This window comes from Pseudorca crassidens, chromosome 1 (genome assembly GCF_039906515.1).
Source record: "Pseudorca crassidens isolate mPseCra1 chromosome 1, mPseCra1.hap1, whole genome shotgun sequence".
NCBI lineage: Eukaryota > Metazoa > Chordata > Mammalia > Artiodactyla > Delphinidae > Pseudorca > Pseudorca crassidens.
This window is the reverse complement of record NC_090296.1, coordinates 86,822,424-86,841,473: the sequence shown is the minus strand read 5'-3', so window position 1 is coordinate 86,841,473 and position 19,050 is coordinate 86,822,424. Positions and strand designations below refer to the sequence as shown.

Here is a 19,050-nt window from a genome sequence, read left to right as displayed (position 1 = left end):
TAAATATCCCACAATTAAGTCTGATGTTAATAACATAAATTTGGTCCAGTAGAGAAATACACAATTATTAAGTGTAAAGAAAATAGGACCTATTAAAAAAAAGAAAAAGAAAATAGGACCTATAAAGAAAGATAAAAGAAGTGGACTCCTTTTGTACAAAGTTACAAGTTTTTTTGTTTGCTTACATTTTGTTGCTTTGATACTCTGTTTGATTTTAGTTCCTTTTCCTTATAACACTTTTTAAAAGTACAGAATGGCACTTTATAAAAGTAAATTAAAACTCTTAAAAAAATAAAATAAAACTCTTGACTCAAGGAATTTCGACCCCAAGTACACACTAGTCTCTCAAAAGAATGGCTGCTGGACTTGGAGGGTACTATGCTAAGTGAAATAAGTCAGACAGAGAACTATAAATACTGTATGATATCACTTATATGTGGAATCTAAAAAATACAACAAACTACTGAAGATAACAAAGAAGGGTGGTGGGAATTAAAAAAATGGATAGCTGCTGTTGCTGATTATACCTAAAGAGACCATGGGGACATCAGAAGGGCAGATGTGATGAAGTACATCTATACAAGACAAAGGACCAGCAATAGAAGTGTGGAGACCTGTAGTACATACATAAGGCCTAAGTCAGGTCACCAGAATATACATCACTGTGTACCTTGCTCTCTAAGATATGACCTTCCAGGTTTACCATGCTTTCCAAGATGTGATTTTCCAGACTGATGCAAAAATATAATTAACTGGCGATGGTTTTGCAAAAGGATTAACTGAAGAGGCCCTTAATATTATATAAACTCTCTTATACATTTAAAATTTTTTGATTTATAAAAATTTTGTACTTACATTTGGGGATACATAATACAAAATAGAGAACAACAATACAAGTATGTATAAGGAAAACAACCCTGTTCAATAAGGTGAACAAACCTAACAACTGAGCTTGTTAACCTAAAAAAACAGCCACTTATTTTACCAGCAAGATGGGTTTATTCAGGAATAACAACTGCAATTCGGGTCAAACAGGCTATAGTAAAAGCCACAGGCAAGTCCCACAAATGAAGGAGTAAAAAGGAGGAAGCTGGAGTTCTGAACAAAATTCCATGGAGGAAAGCAAGAATTCAGGGTGATGAGGGGTTCTCACTGGCTTAGTAGCTGGGGTAGTCAGTTTTTCCTAGGAGAGGCAATATATATCATTCCTGTCTGTAACTGACAGTCCTTCCTGTTATTGACCTAGAGTGGTACTGCATGAGAGCCGCCCCCCCCCCCTTTCTGGCCTCTCAACTCCATTTTAAAGAAGGTTCCCCTTTATTAATTTTCACAAGCTCAATACCAATAGAGGCATGGAGTAAACTGGAATAATATTCAGAAGAACCTTCTGGTGAGAATAATTATATTCTATAACATGCTGAAGTACTAAGAGGGGTTCTGGAGACATCTGCTCTAAAAAAAGTCAAGTCTTTTTCTTCTAAATATATTTCTGAGCAGAATCAGACCTTTAGACCTATAAACCTAAACAAAAGCAATGTTGTTAGTCTCAACCCACATATTTCTGGTCGAAAAGACTTTGGAAAGGTACTCATTTAACCACTAGCAGGTTAGCATTTTATTGAGACTATCAACATCTTTAACAATGAAACGACACACGTTATTGCAAATAGGGAATAAGGCAGCTTCCCCAGGAATCTCTGAGAGGCAACTCAAGAACAAAAACTCATAGTTATATTTTATATCTGGCACAGAAAAACATATCATATTCATATGGTTTATAAATAATTGCCAGTTTGGCCTAATCAACAAACTTTGGTAATAGTGTCTCTTGATAAGTATAGATAGGACCTCCCTTTCGATCCAGAAAGTATCCTAGCCCCATTCTAAAAGCAGACATCAGAGCTTGGCTGCAACAGAAAGGGAGAGAGGCGAGTACAAATGAGCCTGAAAATTCATAATTCAACTTCATGCTGAGTGAGCTCCTTGATTCTGTTCATGCAATGATCAACAGCATTAATAAGTAAAGGGATCCAACTATCTTCTGGCTGTGGGGTCACATGACTTGCTCTGCAAATGGAATGGGAAAACCAGAAGTTAAATTTATTATACTGTCAAGGAAAAACCTATCCTGAAAAGGGAGCACAGGGAAAATTACAGTAAGAAAAGGCAAGTTTCTCTGCAGAAATACAGCTGCTCCACAGGTAAAGTTGAAAGAAAACACTACACTCACCTTCTACTCCTCGAAATGGGGGTTTGGGAGTTGAGAATGGCTATATAGGTTTATTCTCAAAAAGCTATTTGGGGATAAGTCTTCATACTCACTTTGTAATTTCAAGTGCCTTCTTTAAAACGGATACAAGTTTTGCACACTAGAAAAAAACAAGAGAAGTTACTCACCCTCAGCCCCACCATAAAAAGGAAAGGAGGGAAAAATAGGGAGTGGGGGGGAAGGAGAGCTAAAATATTTTAATACTCAAGTAATAAAAAGTCATTGTTAAAAAGTCATTAAGTATTATTACTTAATACTCAAGTAATAAAAAATCCATTGGAGAAAACAGGGAAAAACAAAAATGTTGATTAGATTAGGGTGGTGGGATCATGGATTCTTCTCTATTTAGCAAAATCTTATTAATACTGTTGCTATAACATCTTTTTTTTTTAAATAAACTTATTTATTTATTTACTTTTGGCTGCATTGGGTCTTCCGTTGCTGCGCCGGCTTTCTCTAGTTGAGGTGAGCAGGGGCTAGTCTTCATTGTGGTGTGCAGTCTTCTCATTGCAGTGGAGCACGGGCTCTTGTTGTAGAGCACGGGCTCTAGGCACGCAGGCTTCAGTAGTTGTGGCATGTGAGCTCAGTAGTTGTGGCTCACAGGCTCTAGGGCGCAGGCTCAGTAGTTGTGGCGCTCGGGCTTAGTTGCTCTGCGGCATGTGGGATGTTCCCAGACCAGGGCTTGAACCCGTGTCCCCTGCATTCGCAGGCGGATTCTTAACCACTGCACCACCAGGGAAGCCAGCTATAACATCGTTGTAAGTTTTTCTATATTTAAAATATTTTTTAATTAAAGAAAACAGAAAAAGGAAGAATATAACCTGAATTTGTCCCAATTGCTGATAGCTCAGGATATATAATAGCAGCAACAACTGGATTTTTTTTTTTTTTTTTTGTCTGCATTGGGTCTTCCTTGCTGCACAGGCTGTCTTTAGTTGCGGTGAGCAGGGGATACTCTTCACTGTGGTGCGCAGGTTTCTCACTGCAGTGGCTTCTCTTGTTGTGGAGCATGGACTCCAGGTGCGTGGGCTTCAGGTGGTCACAAAGCACCAAGCTGATTTCCCTGTGCTATGTGGCTGCTTCCCACTACCTATCTATTTTATGTTTGGTAATGTATATATGACCATTGCACTCTCACTTTGTCACAGCTTACACTTCCCCCTCCCCATATCATCAAGTCCGTTCTCTAGTAGTAGGTCTGTGTCTTTATTCCTGTCTTACCCCTAGGTTCTTCATGACATTTTTTTTTTCTTGGATTCCATATATACGTTAGCATACGGTGTTTGTCTTTCTCTTTCTGACTTCACACTGTATGACAGACTCTAGGTCCATCCACCTCAACACAAATACCTCAATTTCGTTTCTTTTTAAGGCTGAGTAATATTCCATTGTATATATGTGCCACATCTTCTTTATCCATTCATTTGACGATGGACACTTAGGTTGTTTCCATCTCCTGGCTATTGTAAATAGAGCTGCAATGAACATTTTGGTACATGACTCTTTTTTTTTTTTTTTTTTTTTTTTGTGGTATGCGGGCCTCTCACTGCTGTGGCCTCTCCCGTTGCGGAGCACAGGCTCCGGACGCGCAGGCTCAGCAGCCATGGCTCACGGGCCCAGCCGCTCCACGGCATGTGGGATCCTCCCGGACCGGGGCACGAACCCGCGTCCCCTGCATCGGCAGGCGGACTCTCAACCACTGCGCCACCAGGGAAGCCCACATGACTCTTTTTGAATTATGGTTTTCTCAGGGTATATGCCCAATACTGGGATTGCTGGGTCATATGGTAGTTCTATTTGTAGTTTTTTTAATAAATTAATTAATTTATTTTTGCTGTGTTGGGTCTTCGTTTCTGTGGGAGGGCTTTCTCTAATTGTGGCAAGCAGGGGCCACTCTTCATCGCGATGCGTGGGCCTCTCACTATCGCGGCCTCTCTTGTTGCGGAGCACAGGCTCCAGATGCGCAGGCTCAGTAGTTGTGGCTCATGGGCCCAGTTGCTCCGTGACATGTCGGATCTTCCCAGACCAGGGCTTGAACCCACATTCCCTGCATTAGCAGGAAGATTCTCAACCACTGCACCACCAGGAAAGCCCCTATTTGTAGTTTTTTAAGGACCTCCATACTGTTCTCCACAGTGGCTGTACCAATTCACATTCCCACCAGCAGTGCAAGAGCGTTCCCTTTTCTCCACACCCTCTCCAGCATTTGTTTCTAGATTTTTTGATGATGGCCATTCTGACTGGTGTGAGATGATATCTCATTGTAGTTTTGATTTGCATTTCTCTAATGATTACTGATGTTGAGCATTCTTTCATGTGTTTGTTGGCAATCTGTATATCTTCTTTGGAGAAATGTCTGTTTAGGTCTTCTGCCCGTTTTTGGATTGGGTTGTTTTTTTGTTATTGAGCTGCATGAGCTGCTTGTAAATTTTGGAGATTAATCCTTTGTCAGTTGCTTCATTTGCAAATATCTTCTCCCATTCTGAGGGTTGTCTTTTGGTCTTGTTTATGGCTTCCTTTGCTGTGCAAAAGCTTTGAAGTTTCATTAGGTCCCATTTATTTATTTTTGTTTTTATTTCCATTTCTCTAGGAGGTGGGTCAAAAAGGATCTTGCTGTGATTTGTGTCATAGAGTGTTCTGCCTATGTTTTCCTCTAAGAGTTTGATAGTTTCTGGCCTTACATTTAGGTCTTTAATCCATCTTGAGCTTATTTTTGTGTATGGTGTTAGGGATTGTTCTAATCTCATACTTTTATATGTACCTGTCCAGTTTTCCCAGCACCACTTATTGAAGAGGCTGTCCTTTCTCCACTGTACATTCCTGCCTCCTTTATCAAAGATAAGGTGACCATACGTGCGTGGGTTTATCTCTGGGCTTTCTATCCTGTTCCACTGAACTATATTTCTGTTTTTGTGCCAGTACCATACTGTCTTGATTACTGTAGCTTTGTAGTATACCCTGAAGTCAGGGAGCCTGATTCCTCCAGCTCGTTTTTCGTTGTCAAGATTGCTTTGGCTATTCGGGGTCTTTTGTGTTTCCATACAAATTGTGAAATTTTTTGTTCTAGTTCTGTGAAAAATGCCAGTGGTAGTTTGATAGGGATTGCATTGAATCTGTAGATTGCTTTGGGTAATAGAGTCATTTTCACAATGTTGATTCCTCCAATCCAAGAACATGGTATATCTCGCCATCTGTTTGTATCATCTTTAATTTCTTTCATCCGTGTTTTATAATTTTCTGCATACAGGTTTTTTGTCTTCTTAGGTAGGTTTATTCATAGATATTTTATTCTTTTTGTTGCAATGGTAAATGGGAGTGTTTTCTTGACTTCACTTTCAGGTTTTTCATCATTAGTGTATAGGAATGCCAGAGATTTCTGTGCACTAATTTTGTATCCTGCTACTTTACCAAATTCATTGATTAGCTCTAGTAGTTTTCTGGTAGCATCTTTAGGATTCTCTATGTATAGTATGTCATCTGCAAACAGTGACATGCTTTATTTCTTTTTTGATTTGGATTCGATTTGGATTCCTTTTATTTCCTTTTCTTCTCTGATTCCAAAACTATGTTGAATAAGAGTGGTGAGAGTGGGCAACCTTGTCTTGTTCCTGATCTTAGTGGAAATGGTTTCAGTTTTTCACCACTGAGGACGTTGTTGGCTGTGGGTCTGTCATATATGGCCTTTACTATGTTGAGGAAAGTTCCCTCTATGCCTACTTTCTGCAGGGTTTTTATCATAAATGGGTGTTGAATTTTGTCGAAAGCTTTCTCTGCATCTATTGAGATGATCATATGGATTTTATCCTTCAATTTGTTAATATGATGTATCACGTTGAATGATTTGCATATATTGAAGAATACTTGCATTCCTGGGATAAACCTCAGTTTATAATGGTCTATGATCCTTTTAATGTGCTGTTGGATTCTGTTTGCTAGTATTTTGTTGAGGATTCTTGCATCTATGTTCATCAGTGACACTGGCCTGTAGTTTTCTTTCTTTGTGACATCCTTGTCTGGTTTTGGTATCAGGGTGATGGTGGGCTCCTAGAATGAGTTTGGGAGTGTTCCTCCCTCTGCTATATTTTGGAAGAGTTTGAGAAGGATAGGTGTTAGCTCTTCTCTAAATGTTTGATAGAATTCGCCTGTGAAGCCATCTGGTCCTGGGCTTTTGTTTGTTGAAGATTTTTAATCACAGTTGCAATTTCAGTGCTTGTGATTGGTCTGTTCATATTTTCTATTTCTTCCTGATTCAGTCTTGGCAGGTTGTGCATTTCTAAGAATTTGTCCATTTCTTCCAGGTTGTCCATTTTATTGGCATAGAGTTGCTTGTAGTAATCTCTCATGATCTTTTGTATTTCTGCAGTGTCATATGTTACTTTTCCTTTTTCATTTCTAACTCTATTGATTTGAGTCTTCTCCCTTTTTTTCTTGATGAGTCTGGCTAATGGTTTATCAATTTTGTTTATGTTCTCAAAGAACCAGCTTTTAGTTTTATTGATCTTTGCTTCATTTCCTTCATTTCTTTTTCATTTATTTCTGATCTGATCTTTATGATTTCTTTCCTTCTGCTAACTTTGGGGGGTTTTTGTTCTTCTTTCTCTAATTGCTTTAGGTGCAAGGTTAGGTTGTTTATTCGAGATGTTTCCTGTTTCTTAAGGTAGGATTGTATTGCTATAAACTTCCCTCTTTGAACTGCTTTTGCTGCATCCCATAGGTTTTGGGTCGTCGTGTCTCCATTGTCATTTGTTTCTAGGTATTTTTTGATTTCCTCTTTGATATCTTCAGTGATCACTTCGTTATTAAGCAGTGTATTGTTTAGTCTCCATGTGTTTGTATTTTTTACGGTTCTTTTCCTGTAATTGATATCTAGTCTCATGGCGTTGTGGTCAGAAAAGATACTTGATACAGTTTCAATTTTCTTAAATTTACCAAGGGTTGATTTGTGACCCAAGATAATATCTATTCTGGAGAACGTTCCATGAGCACTTGAGAAAAACGTGTATTCTGTTGTTTTTGGATGGAATGTCCTATAAATATCAATTAAGTCCATCTTGTTTAATGTATCATTTAAAGCTTGTGTTTCCTTATTTACTTTCATTTTGGATGATCTGTCCATTGGTGAAAGTGGGGTGTTAAAGTCCCCTACTATGAATGTGTTACTGTCGATTTCCCCTTTTATGGCTGTTAATATTTGCCTTATGTATTGAGGTGCTCCTATGTTGGGTGCATAAATATTTACAATTGTTATATCTTCTTCTTGGATCGATCCCTTGATCATTATGTACTGTCCTTCTTTCTCTCTTATAATAGTCTTTGCTTTAAAGTCTACTTTGTCTGATACGAGAATTGCTACTCCAGCTTTCTTTTGGTTTCCATTTGCATGGAATATCTTTTTCCATCCCCTTACTTTGTCTGTATATGTCTCTAGGTCTGAAGTGAGTCTCTTGTAGACAGCATATATATGGTCTTGTTTTTGTATCCATTTAGCCAATCTGTGTCTTTTGGTGGGAGCATTTAGTCCATTTACATTTAAGGTAATTATCGATATGTATGTTCCTATTCCCATTTTCTTAATTGTTTTGGGTTCGTTATTGTAGGTCTTTTCCTTCTCCTGTGTTTCTTGCATAGAGAAGGTCCTTTAGCATTTGTTGTAAAGCTGGTTTGGTGGTGCTGAACTCTCTCAGCTTTTGCTTGTCTGTAAAGGTTGTAATTTCTCCATCAAATCTGAATGAGATCCTTGCTGGGTAGAGTAATCTTGGTTGCAGGTTTTTCTCCTTCATCACTTTAAATATTTCCTGCCAGTCCCTTCTGGCTTGCAGAGTTTCTGCTGAAAGATCAGCTGTTAACCTTATGGGGATTCCCTTGTGTGTTATTTATTTTCCCTTACTGCTTTTAATATGTTTTCTTTGTATTTAATTTTTGACAGTTTGATTAATATGTGTCTTGGCGTATTTCTCCTTGGATTTATCCTGTATAGGACTCTCTGTGCTTCCTGGACTTGATTAACTATTTCCTTTCCCGTATTAGGGAAGTTTTCAACTATAATCTCTTCAAATATTTTCTCAGTCCCTTTCTTTTTCTCTTCTTCTTCTGGAACCCCTATAATTCGAATGTTGGTGCGTTTAATGTTGTCCCAGAGGTCTCTGAGACTGTCCTCAGTTCTTTTCATTCTTTTTTCTTTATTCTGCTCTGCAGTAGTTATTTCCACTATTTTATCTTCCAGGTCACTTATCCGTTCTTCTGCCTCAGTTATTCTGCTATTGATCCCATCCAGAGTATTTTTCATTTCATTTATTGTGTTGTTCATCGTTGCTTGTTTCATCTTTACTTCTTGTAGGTCCTTGTTGAATGTTTCTTGCATTTTCTCTATTCTATTTCCAAGATTGTGGATCATTTTTACTATCATTATTCTGAATTCTTTTTCAGGTAGACTGCCTATTTCCTCTTCATTTGTTAGGTCTTGTGGTTTTTTATCTTGCTCCTTCATCTGTGGTGTGTTTTTCTGTCTTATTTTGCTTATCTTACTGTGTTTGGGGTCTCCTTTCTGCAGGCTGCAGGTTCATAGTTCCCATTGTTTTTGGTGTCTGTCCCCAGTGGCTAAAGTTGGTTCAGTGGCTTGTGTATGCTTCCTGGTGGAGGGGACTACTGCCTGTGTTCTGGTGGATGAGGCTAGATCTTGCCTTTCTGGTGGGCAGGTCCATGTCTGGTGGTGTGTTTTGGGGTGTCCGTGGACTTATTATGATTTTAGGCAGACTCTCTGCTAATGGGTGGGGTTGTGTTCCTGTTTGCTAGTTGTTTGGCATAGGGTGTCCAGCACTGTAGCTTGCTGGTCGTTGAGTGAAGCTGGGTGCTGGTGTTGAGATGGAGATCTCTGGGAGATTTTTGCCGTTTGATATTATGTGGAGCTGGGAGGTCTCTTGTGGACCAGTGTCCTGAAATTGGCTCTCCCACCTCGGAGGCACAGCACTGACTCCTGGCTGAAGCACCAAGAGCCTGTCATCTACATGGCTCAGAATAAAAGGGAGAAAAAGTAAGAAAGAAGAGAAAAGAAAAGAAAAGAAAAGGAAAGAAAGAAAGAAAGAAAGAAAGAAAGAAAGAAAGAAAGAAAGAAAGAGGGTAAAATAAAATAAAGATAAAATAAAATAATTAAAATAAAAAATAATTAAGAAAAAATTTTTTTTAAAAAGTAACAATACAAACAAAAAAAAAAATGGACGGATAGAACCCTAGGACAAATGGTGAAAGCAAAGCTATACAGACAAAATCTCACAGAGAAGCATACACATACACACTCACAAAAAGAGGAAAATGGGAAAAAATCCTAAATCTTGCTCTCAAAGTCCACCTCCTCAATTTGGGATGATTCGTAGTCTATTCATGTATTCCACAGATGCAGGGTACATCGAGTTGATTGTGGAGATTTAATCCGCTGCTCCTGAGGCTGCTGGAAGAGATTTCCCTTTCTCTTCTTTGTTCGCACAGCTACTGGGGCTCAGCTTTGGATTTGGCCCCGCCTCTGCATGTAGGTCCCTGGAGGGCGTCTGTTCTTTGCTCAGACAGGACAGGGTTAAAGGAGCCGCTGATTCGGGGGTTCTGGCTCACTCAGGCCGGGGGGAGGGAGGGGTACAGATGCGGGGCGACCCTGAGGTGGCAGAGGCCGGCGTGACGTTGCACCAGCCTGAGGTGCACCATACGTTCTCCTGGGGAAGTTGTCCCTGGATTCCGGCACCCTGGCAGTGGCGGGCTGCACAGGCTCCCTGGAAGGGAGGTGTGGAGAGTGACCTGTGCTCACACACAGGCTTCTTGGTGGCGGCAGCAGCAGCCTTAGCATCTCATGCCCATCTTTGGGGTCCCCGCTGATAGCCGCGGATCTCACCTGTCTCTGGAGCTCCTTTAAGCAGTGCTGGTAATCCCCTCTCCTCGCGCACCAGGAAACAAAGAGGGAAGAAAAAGTCTCTTGCCTCTTCGGCAGGTCCAGAGTTTTCCCCAGACTCCCTCCTGGCCAGCCGCGGTGCACTGACCCCTTCAGGCTGTGCTCACGCCCCCACTCCTCTCCCTGAGACCTGACCAAAGCCCGAGCCTCAGCTCCCAGCCCCGCCTGCCCTGGCAGGTGAGCAGAGAAGCCTCTCAGGCTGGTGAGTGCCGGTCAGCACCGATCCTCTGTGCGGGAATCTCTCTGCTTCGCCCTCCACACCCCTGTTGCTGCGCTCTCCTCCGTGGCTCCGAAGCTCCCCGCCTCTGCCACCCGCAGTCTCCATCCGCGAAGGGGCTTCTAGTGTGTGGAAACCTTTCCTCCTTCATGGCTCCCTCCCACTGGTGCAGGTCCCATCCCTATTCTTTTGTCTCTGTTTATTCTTTTTTCTTTTGCCCTACCCAGGTACGTGGGGTGTTTCTTGCCTTTTGGGAGGTCTGAGGTCTTCTGCCAGCATTCAGTAGGTGTTCTGTAGGAGTTGTTCCACGTGTAGATGTATTTCTGGTGTATCTGTGGGGAAGAAGGTGATCTCCACGTCTTACTCTTCCGCCATCTTCCTCCGACTTCCGGCAGGTGGATTCTTAACCACTGCCCCAACAGGGAAGCCCCTGGATTTTTTTTTTTTTTAATTTACTTACAGAATTTTAGGAATACCAATAACAAGATAACACGAGGATGTATGTATACTTCCAATACACTGTGCATTCCTTAAAATTTTATTTGGGGTAACTGACAAGGCATATTGCTAAAGATGTTTATTTCTTACGAAGTCAACTTTTAAAAAAGTGTATGTGGAAAAAAAAAAGTTAATGCCCGAAAGGATCCTATTGTACTCCAAGGTGTTTGCACATTGTGAAGATACATTTGATCACTGTAATTTCCACTATCTAATTTACCAAATATTATTAGGATTGATACATCTGATGGTAAAATATAAGCCACTGGCAGTTTTGCTTCTCTTTCCAATAAAATGAGACATAAGAACTTGAAGTTTATAAAAATAATAGAACTCTAGCACAGGACCCAGGACTTGAAAGAATACAATAAAATCAGATTTTTATAAAGAGCTTAACCCTTGTGGTTAAATTACACAATGTGTTGATATTAAAACAGAGTATGTTTCTGAAACACCTATTTTGGCCTATATAGGAAATTAGAAACTTGTGACTTTAGGTTGAAAGAATCCTAAAACACTGTAGTAATTAAGACTTTCTTTTCAAAGCAGGATTTTCCACGGTCTTTGGGTTTTTCTAAATGATTACCCAAGTGGTTATGGAAGAGAGTACTACCAGAGCTCGTGGCTATTAGAATTCAAATTCAGCTTGATAAAGATCAAACACACCGTGACATTACTGTTGTACTTGCATCCAAGTGTAACAAATAAACATATTCCCTATAGCTTAAAGGAAATACTAGTGATTACTGAAATTCTACCAATTAGGTCTGTAGCTATTCCCTCAAAGCCGGTACTTACATTGATTCGCACAGTCGGATGGCACACGGGTGGGTATATGCTCAGAGCCAAATCATCCACACTTAAGGGGAGAAAGCAAAAATAACCATTAACAGAGAAGGAAGAAAGCTCAGCTAGGTGGTCTCCAGTACACAAGTAAGGATGTGACTAGTGAAAAAATGACTCCCAGAAATGCGTATCAGTTCCTTAAATTGGGCAACCAATAAATAATCAATTCAACTGGTATTTACGGAATACATACATACCCTGTTTCACTAGGAAGCTGGGGGGAAAACCTCCCTTGACCAGTAGGATGGGACATAATTAATTTAGTTAAAAATGTGAGGATCTGAAACCATAAATTTAATAACTAACACAGGCAGGGTTCATCCCTGAATGCCACTAAAGTGGGCACCACTTTAACCAAGCAATCAAGTTATTACTATACCACCAATAATGGGACAAACTAACACCATGTGCCTCCCCGATATGATATGATACAATGAAAAGCACAAAACACTCAACTATGTGATATTCTTGCCAAAAAGTGTTTAACCTGAATATAATTATGAGAAAACAATCACATAAATCCAGATTGTTGGATATTCTACATGGCAACTGACCTGGATTCTTTAAAAATGTCAATGTTAAAAAAATACATTAAAAAAAAATAGTCAATGTCAAAAGAAGCTAAAAAGGACAGGGACTGTTGTAGTTGCAAGACACCAAAGAGAAGACAACCAAATGTGGTATGACACCTTGACGGAACCCTGAATTTAAAAAAAAAAGCTATAAAAGACATTGTAGAGACAACTGAGGAAATCTGAATATTAGATAACATTATTATAAATTTCTTAAATGTAATACTAAGGGTAAGAATGTTTTTAGGAGATACACACTGAAATATTTAGGGGTGAAATATCATTAAAGTCTGCAACTTACTCTCAAATGGTTCAGGGATAAAAATGGCACATCTACTTCAATTTTTAAAAAGCTACCTCTAATTATAGAGAAATAAACCAATAGAGAAAAAATTGTGAACAATAGGTGAATCTAGATGGAGGTATAGGTACTCACTGCAATACTTTTTCAACCTTCCTGTAGGTTTGAAAATTTTCAAAATAAAAAGGTGGGGAAAAACCTTGGGTTGACGGCACAAGTTGACATCAGAATGCTGCTGCTCAGAGGTTTTGAGTGAAGATCACGCTTACCTAGGGCTGATCTCATCAGAAATGTCCACAATGTCATCCAGCTGAGCCACCTGATCCTTCTTCCCATTCTCTGCCACTGAGAGCCGGATTCTCTTCAGGCAGGCTTTGGATGCTCTCACCAGTGCAAGGCACGGGATTATGAGCTCCTGATCTTCCTCTGACCAATATGAGTCCCGATTGCTTGGACATCCCAATATATCCTCCTCATCACCGTGGTTGTCAGAGTTGTCCTCCTCAATGTCACTCAAGAGGCCATAGTAAGGGTCACATTCTTCCACAGCCTAAGGCATACCATGATACATGTGAATGCCAAAAAAATAAAAAGGTGTTGTACTTTCAGCATCATGTCCGAGTTGTCCCCAAACTTTAGCCTGCTACTTCCCTAATGGCTACACAGTTGAATTACTTCATAAACCCTCTTCTGACTTTCCTAGTGCAGCAGTGGAACAGAGGGGAATGGTACTAAATCACACACCAGCACGGGGTGGGAGATAGGAGATGGAGGACAGGAGTGAGGATGGGACCTATTTGGTCGACGCTCAGCACATCTTCTCTCTTTATAACCGATCCTCATCTAGACACAGAGTTGCCTTCTGATGACCATCAAAGACAGAGGCCCCCTCACCTGCTCCATTTCCTCATGTGCATCCTTCACAAGATCCACACTCTTTGTCAGCACTGAAAGGGCTGCAGCTTTGTTATCTATGAGTGAAGAATTGGAAGTACTACAATTAGAGAAGAAACCCAACAATTCTCTTAAGTCCGCAAAAAGTAACAATGTTCCCATTTGAAAGGAGTGCCAAGACAGTCAACAAGGGCAGCAGTTTAATGTAAAATTCTTCTCACATACATCCTCTGGGTACTCAGACAGGGGCTGAAAAGCTTTTTGTCATTCACCACAGGAAGAAATAAAATGGTCATATGATGTTTCTCATCATGGTCCTCTTGGATGACCACTGCTTTTGGCCTAGCAGGCTCTACCTCATAACTGCTTCAGTGTCCTCAAAATACTGCCCCTGGGGCAGGACCAGAAGAGGAAACCATGTCTTTCAACAAGAGACAGAGCCACAGCCAGAGAGTGTTTGAATTTAGAAGTTATGAGAACTAAAAAGACTGGCAAAAAGTATTAATACCTGTCTTTTCATGTTGGGGATAAACCAGATCTATTTCACTAAGCTCTTTATCTAAGTAAAAATACATATATACTACAAAAATGGCAGCTAGATATGAGAGGTCTATCTGCTTTGGCCAGCAGAGTCGATGTCCACTTTGCACTCTCACCCACCTCTTGGGATCCGAGGCACCTGCTGGCACGCCTCCCAGACACTGTTGTAGGAAATAAGGTTCTCAGGGCTGCAGAAAGGAATAAGGATGTATCAATAACCTAGGTTCCTGTTTCCTAAAAGGTCCTTCCAGCTGGTCATTATTCTCAGTTATCAGTAACTTTGCTGTTAAAATGAGTTTTTCCCCCCTCCCAGAAGCAAGGAACCCCATTAACCAATAACCCCAACTGTGGCATCACTACCTCTGAGTTGGAGTGATATAAAGCACTTCCACAAGCTGAGCCATGCCATCCACGATGTCCAGAGTGGCACTCCGTACCAGCTTTCGCAGGGTGATTCCTGTAGCCAAACCCAAAGACTAAGCAGCCTGGTCGTCACCAAAAATAAATTTTAAAAAAAACAGTGGCTTCTTGACAACTGTGGATAAAACACTTTAAGTTTAAACCACATGAGTAGCCCTGAAGATCCATGAGACATGTACTCATTTATAATTATAGCATGATTATAATCAAGGCATGAATATACAAGCAGGGCTGGAGGCCACTTAACCTATAAGGGAGCTCAGGAACAGCATGTGATGTAATATGGGTGGAGGAGCCTGGGGACTGCCTGGGCCTGGGGATGGGGCTGATATCCAACCAGCATCTGTGGCAGTTATAATGTTAGAGAGAGGGAGGAGCCAGGGAGAATTAAAAATGTTAAGAGTCAAGCAAGGGCTTCCCTGGTGGCACAGTGGTTAAGAATCCGCCTGCCAGCGCAGGGGACACAGGTTCGAACCCTGGTCCGGGAAGATCCCACGTGCCGCGGAGCAACTAAGCCCGTGTGCCACAACTACTGAACCTATGCTCTAGAGCCCGTGAGCCACAACTACTGAAGCCCGCATGCCTAGAGCCTGTGCTTCACAAAAAGAGAAGCCACCACAATGAGAAGCCCGTGCACCGTAACGAGGAGTGGCCCCCACTCGCTGCAGGTAGAGAAAGCCCGCGCTCAGCAACAAAGACCCAATGCAGCCAAAAATAAACAAATAAAATAAATTTATTAAAAAAAAAAAAAGAGTCAGGCAAGGCAGGGGAGATGGGAACACAGCATCTGAACCTTAGCACAAAGGCTTACTTATGGAGGTCACATATATTACATAACTACCTTTGACTGCACTTTATGGAAGAAAGTTACATTACATGCTCAAAATGAGGAAAAGGTAAAAGTTTCAGGATAGAAGCTGTCATAGTAGCAAAGATCTATTCCATAAACTGAATGCTTACGTGTATGGAGTGGCTTACCCTGATCCTTGGGAAGCGAATAGTATACTGCAATAATTGCCTTGATGGAAGCATGGACTTGTTCAGAGAACTTCTGGGTTTCCTATGAGGTGATAAGCCAATTTCAGAAAGAAAAAAGGAAATGGATTAGATCAATGTGGTCAACCCATCTACTGTGGAAGAGAGCAGACATCTGTACAGCATCATCAAACATTTTCTGAAGTCCTATTATGCGTTAGGCCCTGTGCTATTCTCATAACATACCAGAGAGGAGTTAGCTGGATACCAGATACTGAGCAGACAACTGATTAAGACATGAAGAAACAGCAGGAAAAACTTATTCCTGATACTCTATATCCCAAGATATTTGTGATCTGTTTTGAGGTATTCACCATACCTTAGACCAGGAGTTGGCAAACTAGGGCCCAAGGGCCCAATCAGGCCCAATGCCAGGTTTTGTAAATAAAGTGTTACTGGGACACAGCCACACTTTTTTTTTTTTTTTTTTTTTGGCTACATTGGGTCTTCATTGCTGCGCGCAGGTTTTCTCTAGTTGTGGCGAGCGGGGGCTACTCTTCATTGTGGTGAGTGGGCTTCTCATTGCGGTGGCTTCTCTTGTTGCGGAGCACGGGCTCTAGGTTCGCAGGCTCAGTAGTTGTGACGCACGGGCTTAGTTGCTCCGTGGCATGTGGGATCTTCCCGGACCAGGGCTCGAACCTGCATTGGTAGGCGGATTCTTAACCACTGCACCACCAGGGAAGTCCCAACACTCTTGGTTTACATATTGTCTACAGTTGTGTTCACACTACAGGGGCAGAGTTGAGGTCTGCAAAGCCTAAAATGTATACTATCTGGCCCTTTACAGAAAAAGTTTGCCAACTCTATCTTAGGCCATTAACCAGTTGTCTGTCTCTCTGCCTCTGTGTGTGTCTCTGTCTCTTTCTAACAGAATCTCAGTATATCTAAAAGTAATTAGCATGGACTCTACAATGCTCAATGTTGACTATTTTTCTTCGAAGCAGTCACTGGCTTTCTCTTACCTTCTTTGTCCTCACTTCTCTGCTCAATTCTAAGCCAGCATTATGCAAAATGTGGTCCACAGATTGGTGCCAGTCCATAAATGGTCTGTTACCAGTCTGGGATGGATAAATACAATGACTGAGAGCACTTAGAAACTTTTATACCAATTTGACATTGTTTCAACATTCAAACATATAATTTCATAAAAATACCAAGCCATAAGAACTGGAATTAAAATAAAACAAAACAAAAAAACCCCCAAACATTCTTTAATAGAACTAATGTGCTGAGATCCTAAGAAAGCAATTGTGATTCAAATATATATAATTCAAATAAAACCATATTCTAATTTTTCATCAATGAGTAAAAAACCACTGTCCTGAGCATGTACAGAAAAATAGTTCTATTCTTGCTCCTCATGGTATCTTACTAGCTGTGAATTTTAGCCACAAGTCTTAAGTGTATTTGGAAGAAAGGAGTCGGCACATTAAGAAAAATAAGGTAACATTACTACTCCCTTTGAAATAAAGATTGACTTTCTTCAACAAACTTTTAAAGTACTTTCATACAATTCTCTTGTTTCCTCATCTCAGATCTCTGAGGTATGTAAGTGGACAGAGTTTACTACTGTAGGTGCAGCAAGAGAAGATTTTTTCATTTCAAAACATCTAGATATATAATTGAGAAAGAGAATGAAAGTATTGACTATGAAAATAAAATAAGGCAATGAATATGTCATTTTAAAACAAACTTACTCCCAAATTAAGTATACCTAGCTCTAGAAAAACTGAGCATAGAGCATACCTGGCCACAGCCAACAACATTTACTTTCAAGTATTTTATAATAAAGTTTTATAATAAAGCACAAATTCTTTGTTCTAGCAATTCCACTTCTGGGAATTTTTACCAATATATAGATATACACAAAGACTGTATTAGGCAATCTACCACAGCACTGTTTATAATATAATAGTTACAAACTGGAAACAACTTAAATGTCCACACAGTACTGGTTAAATTATGGTTATGTCCACTCTGTTGAATACCATGCTGCCATTACAAAAAACTGAGCAACTTTATATATGCTCCCAAAAATCAATTTGCAAGCTATGTTGTTAGTTTTTTTTAAAAAGGTCCAGAAAAGTGTTTATGGTATCCTATCATTTGTGTAAAAAGAAGCAGGTATATATACATAAGTGTGTATATGCATAGCATGTATATGGAATAATACAAAAGGAACACGGGGCAGGAGATATAAACTTTTTAGCACATTTAACTTTGATATCTTTTGAATTTTATACTGTCTACATTATTACTAATGTAAAAAATAATTCAATGTAAAAGAGTATTATGTAATATAACAAAAAAGGTGTAGCTTAGACATTAGATAGAACCTAATTTAAATCCTAGCTCCACTACTTACCCACCTTAACCTGAGCGTCTGAGCCTGCTTACTCATCTGTCAGATGGGGATCATGTATGTGAAAACACCTAGCAAATAGCAAGTGCTTTTTAAAAAAAATTATCAGAAGGGAAATAACCAGGATGAACTTCAGAATGAACCAATATTTAGAAGAGTTGCCCACCCCATGACAGCTACTGCATTTGGCAATTTGATCTTCAGAACAATCCTGTAATGTGAGAACCACCATCTTACTTGACAGATGAGGAAATTAAATCCCCTGCTTTCAATGTAAAACGTGGAAAGAAAATGAGAGGATTCCTAAGGAATAACAAGGCATCACAAGAACTGTAGGAAAGTGAAGCCCACCTGTGGTGACGGCAGTGGAAGTCGAGAGAAGACTTCGGTCAGAGTCGTGGCTGCCCTTGACACTGCCATAGCTGCCTCACCTGCGAGGTGATAGAGGAGGAGGCGGGAGCCAATATGTTAGTGCCAAAAGGATAAGGCTCCAGCGGCTGCATGGACTTTGAAGATAACGCGTTCCCTCTCCACCCTTGCCGGCTAAGACGTCTCAAAAAAACAACCCCAAATCAGTGTTTTCTATCTCAATCTCAGAGGTGCCGAGGATGGGTAAGGCGAGGTATCCCCACAGACAGGATGGGGCAGGGGAAAGCAGGAAGGAAAGGGGTAGGGACGCTGCAAGAGATGAGAGATGGCAGCCTGCAACAGGAGAGGCACTCACGGAATCTCCTCCAAAAGGTTTCCCGATCAAACTCCTTGGTGGTCTCCCGGGCTTCGCCGACTAGTGGGCGCGGCGTGCGGACCGGGCGGCCGCAAAAGAAAGAGCACAGGTAAGCGGAGTCACCTCCAGACCCCACCTCCTCCGCCCGGACCCCGCCGCCGCCACGGCCTCGCCCCTTCCCACCCAAGCCCGCCCCGGCCGTCGCCCGTCCCCACTACGTCAGCTCACCCCGCACTCCAGGAAGGAGGAACCGCAGCTCCCCTGCTAGGTGCCGGAGCTGCTCCAAAGCCGGAGGCAGGGTGGAGTCTGCGGCTGCAGGTGCAGCCGCGCTCGCCATCTCAGCAGGACGCGAGGAGTCCGCGGCCTAAGCCGCTGCGGGAGCCGCACTGCCGTGACCGCCCCACTTCCGGGCCGCGGATTCGCTTCCGGCAACAACCCG

General features: G+C 41.2%; 1 protein-coding gene across 2 annotated transcripts; it reads right to left on the bottom strand.

Moving 5' to 3' along the window:
- Positions 1–976: 976 nt before the first annotated feature.
- CCNDBP1 (cyclin D1 binding protein 1) lies at positions 977–19,033 on the bottom strand. 2 transcript variants are annotated; one of them, XM_067744947.1, is made up of 11 exons: positions 18,840–19,033; positions 18,612–18,671; positions 18,239–18,318; positions 15,469–15,550; positions 14,431–14,527; positions 14,191–14,258; positions 13,531–13,607; positions 12,906–13,186; positions 11,716–11,776; positions 2,323–2,369; positions 977–2,067 (listed from the first exon to the last, which is right to left on the bottom strand). In XM_067744947.1, exons 1-11 carry the CDS (start codon positions 18,946–18,948, stop codon positions 1,953–1,955), a joined length of 1,077 nt encoding a protein of 358 aa, XP_067601048.1. In that variant the 5' UTR covers positions 18,949–19,033; the 3' UTR covers positions 977–1,952. The 2 variants fall into 2 exon arrangements, with proteins under 2 accessions (XP_067601048.1, XP_067601039.1); XM_067744938.1 differs by lacking the exons at positions 977–2,067; positions 2,323–2,369 and adding an exon at positions 9,986–10,751.
- Between the last annotated feature and the right edge of the window lie 17 nt (positions 19,034–19,050).

What these genes read in the sequence shown, in the direction of transcription:
- CCNDBP1 (XM_067744938.1), bottom strand. Translation starts at nt 18,948, where the DNA reads ATGGCGAGCGCGGCTGCACCTGCAGCCGCAGACTCCACCCTGCCTCCG. An exon ending in AACCTTTTGGAGGAGATTCC is followed by an intron (nt 18,319 to 18,611) that starts GTGAGTGCCTCT and finishes ATCACCTCGCAG; the next exon opens with GTGAGGCAGCTATGGCAGTG. An exon ending in TTCGCTTCCCAAGGATCAGG is followed by an intron (nt 14,528 to 15,468) that starts GTAAGCCACTCC and finishes GTTTGGCTACAG; the next exon opens with GAATCACCCTGCGAAAGCTG.